The sequence below is a fragment of the Anarrhichthys ocellatus genome, unplaced genomic scaffold (genome assembly GCF_004355925.1).
Source record: "Anarrhichthys ocellatus isolate YVR2014 unplaced genomic scaffold, GSC_Weel_1.0 scaffold56, whole genome shotgun sequence".
In the NCBI taxonomy this organism is placed as follows: domain Eukaryota; kingdom Metazoa; phylum Chordata; class Actinopteri; order Perciformes; family Anarhichadidae; genus Anarrhichthys; species Anarrhichthys ocellatus.
The window spans coordinates 1078925-1089521 of record NW_022280086.1 but is presented as its reverse complement, the minus strand read 5'-3'; the positions used below and the strand labels follow the sequence as shown (position 1 = coordinate 1089521).

The 10597-nt window shown below is 44.4% G+C and overlaps 1 protein-coding gene across 2 annotated transcripts in view; it reads right to left on the bottom strand.

Annotated features, from left to right (window-relative positions):
- Positions 1–4260: 4260 nt before the first annotated feature.
- slc16a6b (solute carrier family 16 member 6b) overlaps positions 4261–10597 on the bottom strand; it is a 7893-nt gene continuing 1556 nt past the window's right edge. For both annotated transcript variants that reach the window (XM_031871089.1, XM_031871088.1), the window contains exons 2-6: positions 9599–9846; positions 8761–8904; positions 7864–7992; positions 6178–7050; positions 4261–6078 (exon numbers count right to left, since the gene is read on the bottom strand). In XM_031871089.1, coding sequence (XP_031726949.1) covers positions 5822–6078; positions 6178–7050; positions 7864–7992; positions 8761–8904; positions 9599–9830 — 1635 coding nt within the window. In that variant the 5' untranslated portion in view covers positions 9831–9846 and the 3' untranslated portion in view covers positions 4261–5821. The remainder of the gene's footprint in view (positions 6079–6177; positions 7051–7863; positions 7993–8760; positions 8905–9598; positions 9847–10597) is intronic.

The following is a 10597-nucleotide window of genomic DNA, read 5'->3' as shown; positions in this document are numbered from 1 at the left end:
GTGTGTGTGTGTGTGTGTGTGTGTGTGTGTGTGTGTGTGTGTGTGTGAGTGAGTGAGAGACACTAACGTGTCCTAAAGCCCAGCAGAGGCCTCGTCTGGATCCAGACTGCTGTCATGTGATGACTTCAGGCCAGAAGAAAGCCTGTTGTTGCACAAACAGACACCGTGAAGTCAGAGAGCAGCCCTGTTCCCTGACGTGGCCTCTGTCTACTTGGTTTGGGTTGTTGGAGCACACCAGAGCGTGGACAGACATGACCCACTGCCTCAGCTCTTTAATGGAGCCTCTGTGATGTCATGTTTCACCATCATATGAGAGCAGGGCTCCACAGTCTGTCAGGCTCTCACAGTAGAGTTGTATCCTGCAGCAGAGAGGAGGCTCAGTGAAGAATACAGAAGAAATCACTTCTGACATGTATCAGAGTTCTCAAGAGAGAGTCTGCATTAGTACATTTTAGACCTTGTGGAACAGTGTCTGCAACCTAATGTGAGCTCAAAGGTACGCCTGGTTCAGAGCTCTCAGCTGCTCATCACAGTCTGCTTCTGCTGGTGGAGCGAGCTCCGGGTGTCCTTGAGGTGTGACGCTGAAGACAGAGAGCACCTGCTAACGTGGGACCCAGCTCACACCTGAGCCAGCTCTATTTGCTGAGGAGGAGATGCACTTGAAAGAAAATTCCATGTATGAGAAACCCTCCCGGGAAATTAGCTACAAGCAGAGAAAGGGTTCATTCGAGTGTAGATTTTAATTTCTAAAGAAAAGGTCAGAACCTCAGACTGTCAGTAGGCTTTTAACAAACAGGCCTGTACAACATGTCAAAGCAAAAGTGCTCTCTAATACAGAGTCGGGGTAAAAGCCTCATCACACCTCCAGCTCTCTCCAAGAACTCTGTGTTCTGTGTCTTTGCGGTCTCAACACTATGAACTGTAGCAACTAAGTGAGCGTAAAGAAAGAGGCGTGATAACTTGCACCTCCACACGCCCGATCAGTTACACGTTAGGTGGCTGAAGTGTCTGATTGTCTCAATCCGAAGGCGTTGGATGTGTCCTCTGTAATGGTTCACATGCTGATCTGATGAGCTCTTGTGGTCCAGCTTTGATAGGGGACACTTATTGTTTAGTATCAGTCAGTGCAGTCACATGATTTGTCCCCAGAGCTGTATCATGGCATCCTGCCCAGGGACCTGGTGGTGGATCTGGGAGCAGAGAGGACCTGGTTTGATTATTGCTCCCAGAGCTGCATGTGTTTCAGAATGACCTGTGCACTCTGACTAACTAATGTGGTGTTTCTGCTCTTTTCTTACGTGTTTGGTTGTGAACCGCTGTGAGAGGACACCAGTGTCACCTTACATAGTCCAAGCTATGCAACAGCCATGACTTGGTATCATTGGTTAAATAATCCTGATTCTCTTAATGCCAGTGTCTTATAGAAATCTAAGTGTAATGTCAGGAGAAACATCTGCCAAATATACTGATGTTTAGTGCCTCTACTGTCCAATCACCTTCACAGCTTTTATACTGCTCTAGTTCTTTTTCATGATGCCCTCACATCAAGTCATTCAGATAAAACCTTCCACTTCAGATCGACCAGCTCTCAATGTACAGTCTAACTTATGCTGTCTTACTCTTCTACTCTCTTAAACAAATCAAACCTAAATAAAGTGTTTCTAAAGAACATCTCTGTCTCTGTCCGTCTTATTGAATTTCTGCTTGTTGAGAAATACGCAACTATTTTGATCAGTAAAACTTTCAGTCATTTTTCAAGCAAAAATAAAATTCTGTGACAAGATTTTTATTGATGATGATCTATGACTCATGGGGAGAATTGACATGTTTCTGATTTCTCATCGAAACATTTGTAATGATGGAGTTGCAGCCCTGATGAGGACGTTTCTTATTTTGTCTTTCGAGCAGATCTTGGACACAGGTTTGAACCAAGTGTAAATGGAGTAGATGCAGAGGAGCACAGCTGGAGCACAGCTGGAGCACAGCTGGAGCACAGCTGGAGCTGGAAGGCAGAGTGGAGAGGCAGGAAGAGTACCTGAGACACAGGAGTCATCGGGATCACAATGATTAGAGACAATCTAGGAAAACTGGAGTGTAGAGGCGGTTCAGATACGCAGCAGCTGATGAGTGGGGGGGTCTCAGGTGTGCAGGTAGTAGTACACAACAGCATAGAAAAGATGTGAGGATTTGAGTGATATAGACACTAGCCAGAGAATACTTTGGTAACGATAAGCTTTACTTTTTTGTTTTAAGACAAACTTTTCATTCGTTTTTTACTCCAACATCACTCGAGCAGGGTCCGTCACAAGCATTAACAATGTTATGTAACATAATGAGAAAAGCAAGGAGCTCCATAGCAGCTCTTTTAATGGCCTCTAATGTTCCTCTCAGCGTTATGACAGAGGAATACTGCATGGTGGAAGACATCTATTGATTGATACATGAGCGTGTGGGGAGTCCTGCTTGCGGTTGGCTGCAGTTAAGCCACAATTTTCTGTTCCTGTTATTAGATCAATTAAGAGATGAATCATCATTCAGCAATCCAATGTTTGGGAGACACGGTGTCTGAACCCCAATGATGTCAGATACCATGTCGATACCTCCACCAGTGCTTCACTGGAGTTCACTCCAACAAGCAAAATGTCTTTTGGTTCTTCCGCTGACAGCATAGTTGATAGATAATATCTGTATCATTAGTGATTGTGAGTTTATGATGTTCCATGTTCTCTGTCCTTTTTCAGAACTGCATTACATAGTGTCATAATGCCAATACATCCCATCCATTTCTGTTTTTATGGAAGTAAAGCTGCTTTCACCAGTTAAGCTCTGTAAGATCTTATTGTTCCATATCTTAACAGGAATTTGGATGTAGCTACTAATTAATATAATTATGTATATATACTATAATTGAATCTTATATGAAGTCAACTTGTGTCCTTCTGATGAGCAGCATCAAGAGAGCTTCCAATGTCTTTGATTATATGATGACATTCTACTGGCAAACGTAAAATACTCTCCTCAGTACTTTTGGATTCACATGTTCTACTATCGCACGAGGTAAAAGTTCACGAGTCGACATACTTTGAGCCTTTTGGTCATTGTTTGAGGTACTGATTATTATTCAGACATCATGGTGTGTGTTCATAGAGAGAAGGCCACAGACACAGCTGCTGTTCAGCCAGCAGAGGATGCTGTATCACTACAGCTGGAGAGCTTGAAAGGCTACTCCAGTGATTTAGTATTACATCCTTAAAGGTATGGAGACTTAAGCAACACTTTTAAAAAGGGTCGGTCAAAATGGTGAAGATATCCTGACTCTAATCCCTCCACATAAACTTCAAAAATGCAGAATCCTCTATTTCCCATAATGCAATGTAACAGTTTCTTTCATCACAACTTCTGCCCCCCCCCCCACCTTTCTTATATTTTTGAAGTCTCAAGGCTAACTTAAGATAATCCTGATGACGTCATGATGATCTCCTCCAGAGCCACAGCAGACATTGTACAGCTGCTTTCAGGCTGGATAGTATTCCACATTAACTTAAATGAATTTGAGTGTCTTTTTAAAGAAACATGCCAAATATAGTTTGAGCTCCACTGAACAGAAGAGAAAATCAACCACAGTTATTGAACTACTGGAAGCAGAACATCTGATTTAATTGTTGAAATGTAAAGTGTGAAACTTCCTATATGCTCCACTTACTAGCATTTTGCCAGAACTTTCAAAAATGTATTAGTGTTTGTTATTATTGTATGTTTGCATAGTAACATTAACTTTGCTGATATTAAATATAATGTATGTATGAAATGTTGCATTATAGTCACATATGTATGAGTCCTACATGATCAATCATTTGGTGTTTTAGTTCTATCTGCCTCACATCATTCCACATGTTCGTCTCAAGCATTTGAGAGACACTTAAAGAAACTGTTTGACATTCCAAACAACAGTCAGCACCACATACCAGTTCAGCTTCTCAAGGTTGTGCCATCAGTGTGTGTGTATGCGTGTGTGTGTGTGAGAGAATTAGTTCAGATGGTGGTACCTCGTATGGCAGCCTCTGCCATCAGTGTATGGATGTGAGTGAATGGGTGAATGACGTTCAGTGCTCTGAGTGGAAGACTAGAAAGGTGATATTTAAATGCATGAAGTTCATTTATGAATTGGGTGACACACCGTCAAAAGGATTTGTTCTGAGTTTATTGACACTACCATGGCTGACAAAACTCAAACTAAAACACCAGACACAAAACAAGATGTGTTTGGAGGACATTTTATTTGGATAATACATAATGAAAGTAAAGCAGCACTTAACAGGCAGGCACCTGCCTCGCACTCATGTCAATACTTTTCTTTTTGAAAAAGTTCTATTAAAAACTTTGCATCATATCATCATTGTCAACTGCTTAAATAAAGGTTATACAGTACAGAGACATACAGGCGACTGGCTATTTGGGGCAAGCATGGCAAAGCCCCCCCCTGTTGGCTAGAGGCAGATATATACAACAACACGTCCTCAAGTGTGGGAAAACTACAACGCCCAGCAACCGCGTTGATGTTGATGTTGTGTTTAATGGAGTGGTTCTCCAGGGAAAAAAACTCACTAGCTTGTCAGAGAAGAAACGTTTGTGCCTCCTCCATGTGTGTTAGTCGGAGGGATGGTGCCTGGTCAAGAGCATTCTGATCTCTATACACAGATCCTGCAGTCATATGCAGAAGGCTTTGGTATCTGAAGTGTTCTGGTTCACGTTCTGAGTTGTGTTGACCAACACGTTGGAGCAGACTTTGGTTGAATGCAGGTAAACGGTCCGTGTGGAGAACAAAAGAGGAAGAGCATAGCTGAAATACCCTTGCATTAGTACATGGATTATCACCTGTGTTAAATGTGTACAAAATGTGAAGTTGTATACATTTCTAGGTTTTGCATCTGTCACCACTGGGTATACTGTATATGACCGCCTCTGGTTGTACATTTAAACATGCTGTATAACGTACAACATTGCATTTAGTTAGCGATGGCTAACTGATAATAACTCACTGTGAACCACTAGTTCTTCTCCGTCCTCCAGTGCATCCACAGGATCAGAGCGTGATAACAGAGCAGACACAATGAAGTATAAACAGGTTCTGAGGCTCATGCACAATGAATCCCACAAACTCCACCATATAGAATCATAGAATACACTGCTGCAATATGGCTTCAGTTACCATGGTGATGGAACACAAACGTCCACTCCATGAATGTGCGTAAACAGACAAACCTGTATGAACATCTCTCGTCCAGCTTTAGCAGCAGTTAAATCCTCGTCCGTGCATCAAATGCATACAGCTAGATTGATTCAAGTTCATTTTGCAAGAAGAATTACATTAGCGCATGAAGCAGTGTGTCCTGTGGATGTTCAGCGTGCTTCCATCATGGGGTGACAAACACAACGTGCAGGTGTTCAGCAGAGCTCTCATGAGGACATGAGCTCCAATCAACAAGCTCAACACAGGGGTGATGTCACAGAGGCTTCTTGCAGATATCATGACTGTTTTGTCCAACTCATACTTCAGTATACATGACAACAACACTTCTTTCCTGAGATAAAGGGAATGAGACTGATGCACAGAGGATTGTGAGAGCGAGCTCTTGCCCTGAGCAGCTGGAGCAGAAATGTAGTGAAGCAGCTAAAGGTGTGACTCCGTGTGCTCAACATGGATACGTCTTTGGTCTTACAGAAGGGACGGCTGTGAGACCAAAGAGACCAGCAGCATCTTTGAAGAGCATCTCTGTGGGCAAGTGTTAGTGACACTGGTGATGTCATGCCGGAGTCGGTTTCATATTACAGAGACGTTGTCCTGGTCCGCAGCCTGTCTGACCAAGTCCACCTCCAAAAAGTCAGACTGGCCGCTATCCTCAGACATTTCCTCCTCTTCCTCTGCACTCCTGCCTGCCTCTTCGTGTCTGCTCTGTCTCTGGCACATGCCGGACTTGGTCGGGCCAACCAGAGCCAGGCAAATGGCACTGAGGCCCATTCCCACGGCACATGAGTAGAAGGCAGCGCCGTAGTTCTGTGTGACATCTACCAACACACCTAAAAGAAGAGACAGCGGTTAGAAAGTGCTCCAGAAAGGTTAACTGATGAGTGCAATCAGAGAGAAGGCCAGCAGTAAAAGAAGCAGAGATCCTGTACCTCCTAGTGGTGGCCCTGCCAGACCAGCAAAGCTCTGGATGAAGACGTAAACTCCCACAGACGATGCCATCTTCTGGATGCCCACCACGTCCTCCTCAGCCAGCATTGGGACGTGAATAGAGCCGACGGTGCCCATGAAGTAGCCGTAGAGGGCGCAGCAGACCACTAGGCCCCAGAACTCCCACACAATAGTGAAGGCCACCAGCACCAGGCACAGCAGAACCACACAGCCCAGCAGCACCAGGATCTTCCTGCAGTGGACTTTATTCAACACCACTCCGATGGACAAGCGGCCGAAGATCTCGGCCACAGCCATCACAGAGAGCATGTAGGTGGCCCAGCTGGGCTCCACGCCCCGGCTCTTGCTCAGTTCGATGATGTAGAGCTGCGGGGCGAAGAAGCCCAGCGTGGCGAACAAGCCAAAGAGCGAGTACCAGATGAAGGCACCGTCTTTGAGCACAGAAAAGTCCAGAAGTTTGGAGCTGGACGCATGGAGAGGACCCGCCTCTACCTTGACTGGGCTGGGGGGGGTGAACAGTGACAGCTCCAAGCTCTGTTTGTCCTGCACCTCCCACTCCATCAGAGCCTTCTTTTCAGCTCCTGCAGTCCTCAGGTCTCTGTTGGAAGTAGAGAGGGAGGTGACACCCGAGTCCTCTGAACTGATGGAGATCCCGGTTTGTTCGTTCTCCAGCTCCAAAGCAGTCTGCAGCTCTTTCAAAGACAGAGACTCTGATTCTTTGCCCTCCTTTACAGGCTCCGTAACAATAATGATTGGACGGAGGAGAAGCCCACAGCCAATCACAGAAGCCTGAAAGATGCCGAGGACAACCAGACAGTAGCGCCAGCCAATGTGTTCCTTCAGTGTACAGAACGCTGTGGAGAGAGGACAGCAGCCGTTATATTACTATTCAATACTCAAGGTCCACTCACTGTACTTCATACTTGACAGGAGTTTCACCTAAACCACTTATTGTCAACCACTGGAGGGCCTCAGAGCGCCATCTAGGGGGCCCACGTTGGTACTGTCGAATGGTTCGATTAAAATAAATCATTAACAGAGATAGTTATTTTTATATTTAAATGTGCTGAAGAATTCACATAAATAAAAAACTTAGAGTAAAAGAGGAGATTACTACATTAAATATGGATTCATAATGGCATTCTATCTAATGGCATGGTATCCTATTAGTATATGACTGTATGAAAATAATTCTTTAATCAATGCATGATAGTCATATCATTTTTTTTATGAACGACCGTATAGTATATAGCTTTAAATGTTGCTGTCGCAAGGAATTGTGGGGCGGCATTATGTCCTTCCCTTTCATAAAGGATGGTCCAGTGTATCCTATGCTAAAGGAGCTCAGAAAGGAAGCATTGAAGCACCTTTCCTAGTGTTTAGAGCGTTCTCAGAGACGTCTGGGTCACCATCATTCTCCAAAGATGGGTCTACAAGTCATTTACTGACAGACACCCAGCTGTAGATACTGAAGGAGTCAGGAAACAGTCAGCAGCAGCTAGCTCGTCAGCAAGCTAACCCGTTCTACCACTATTATCACATGACCAACACAGTGACAGCTGAGCCATCACCATGACAACCGAGAAAACTCCATCCACTGGGGAAAAAACTAGTAGGTGAAAATAGTTCCACTTTAGCTAACTGCCCCTCTGAGACTGAACACTCACCTGGAGCAAATGCAAACATGGCGAAAGATTCTCCGGAGGAAGCGACAGAGGTAACGAGGGCTCGCCGTCTGGAGAAGTACTGGGCTAGGATGGTGACGGTGGGAAGGAAGGTGAAGCAGTAGCCCAGGCCTGTAAACAAAGGAGAAGAGAAAAGGGGGACATGACAGCCACTGGCTCACATGGTAGGAGCACCGCATGGCTAGTGGGCTGGGTCAAAGATCAAGGCGTCAGGTCACTCCTGTCAAAAGGCATGTAAAGAGAAAATGAAGAGACAGGGGGAGAGAGGGGAGGGGTTGTCCAGTTAGCTGTGGTCCATCTGAGAGGCACACATGGTAATCCCAGTAAGAGAGCTAACTAAAACATATTTCACCAATGTCATCATCATCATCATCATCCAATCCATTACTTTCATTCAGTCCATGTATTCCTTCCTCCTCAGCCACTTCCTGTTCTGTCAATCTTGCTCTGAAAGAGAATTTAGTGTTTTTTGTGGACTATTTGGCTGCTCCGGTTTCCCTGCTCTGCTCCTTCCTAAAGACTAAACACAGCTGTATGGTGTTTAGAGGCTGATCACCTCTCAGTCATCGGCCTCTTCTGGAAGAAACAAACTGATTGAGATTCTGTTGTTGACACTGCTGGAGTTCATTCATTACAGGATGGGACTGTAAACAAGACAAACACATCTACAAGAGGTATACAGTCACCCTGTGAACAGCATGTTACTATTACACACACACACACAAAAAAAGACAGACAGACAGACAGACAGACAGACAGACACACTCACAAAGACATGCACACACAAACAGACAGACACACACAAAGACACACACACAGACAGACCGACCGACTGACAGATATATAGCTGGTAGTGTGAGTATCATAAATGATAAGTACCTGAGACAATACCCATGGTGATATACATGTCGTTGATGGAGCTGCTGAAGGCGGAGGTGATGGTTCCCAGGCTCATGAGGAAGCCTCCCATCATCACCACTGGTCGAAAGCCGAAGCGGTTGCTCAGCATCGTGGACAGGGGGGCTGGAGTGGGGGTGAAAGAAATAATAAGTCAATTATATATATTTGAGTTAACCCAAATCTTTAACGAGTCACCTTTGTTTGTATACCAACAAAGAGATGGGCTGCGGTCGAATAGTCCTTTTTGCTTAGGAAGGTTCCTCACTGCGTGAAATGAACCGGAAGTATCTCAGTGTCCTCCATGATGAGAGCTGTTCGAACTCTCTAAATGCGAAGGAAAGGTGCTTCAATGCTTCCTTTATTAGCTCCTTTAGCATAGGAAAACCTGGGCCTTCCTTTATGATAATTCCACCCCACAATTCCTTGCGGCAGCAACATTTAAAGCTATATACTATACGGCCGTTCATAAAAAAAAATGATGTTTCCAACATTTCAAACCATTTTTGCTTTTGTTTATAGTTTAATGTTATAGTAAACTCAACATTTTTGTGTTTTGGACTGCTTGAAAAAAAAAACAACTGGAAGAAGCGACTTCGGACTCTGTAAAACTACAAAGCTTAAATGCATTCATTGTTTAGTCTATAACACTTAATAGACAATCATTAGCTGCAGCCCTACAACTCGTTCTATGTATAATAGTCTCTCCTCTCCTCTTGCTGTTCTGCTGCCACAGCGTGACATCCTCCATGTCTGTCACACTGTAACAGGACGATTACAGACAAAGGAGAAACAGATGAGTAGAGGCTGAGTGACTGACCAGTGAAGCTAAAGATGAAGACACAGATGGAGAAAACCCATGACACTCGGCTGTTGCTCTCCCCAAACTCTTCCATCAGGTCCTGGAGGAAGACACCCAGACTCTTGAGGGTCCCATAGGTACAGACCTCCACCCAGAAGAAGGCCACGGCCACAGCCCAGCCCCAGCCGCCTTCAGGCACCTCTGGGTAAACATTTGGACCCAAACACCGCTGGAAATTGGGTGTCCTCATGGCTGCAGCAGGCCACCTGGAGGAAGAAACAGAGATGTCATCAGTGAGCTCATTCTGAAGTCCTACTTGACCATGAATTTATGATATCTGGGGGCAGAAGAACTCCAGCCCTCACTGAGACACACACTTCTCTCTGTGGAAACAGCTCTTTGCGGCTGGAAACAGAGTTGGGACTGAAATTTGATTGAATAGTTTGGTTTTCTGCTTTACACCATATTGTTGGCCAAGGATTGTCCATTCATCTTCAAATAGTTTGCTGACACAATGTTTCACGCCTCTCTCTGCTGCGCAGATCCATTTTAAATAGCTTGTTCTAAAAGGGCTGTGTAGGCCAACCTAACTTATTGAAAACGTTGTTAAAGACAATGTTGAATCAAGTAGAAAGAGGCGTGGCTTTATTTTCAAAAGTGAAATGCAACGTAGAAACAAAGCCAGTTCCTGCTTCAGCTGCAAACACAGGAAGTTGACTTGGCTCTTGAGAGGCTGCAGTGTTTATTCATGAACAATCATAAAGCTACACTGCACACAGTGTTTATTCATGAACAATCATAAAGCTACACTGTACACAGTGTTTATTCATGAACAATCATAAAGCTACACTGTACAGTGTTTATTCATGAACAATCATAAAGCTACACTGCAGTGTTTATTCATGAACAATCATAAAGCTACACTGCACACAGTGTTTATTCATGAACAATCATAAAGCTACACTGCAGGGTTTATTCATGAACAATCATAAAGCTACACTGCACAGTGTTTATTCA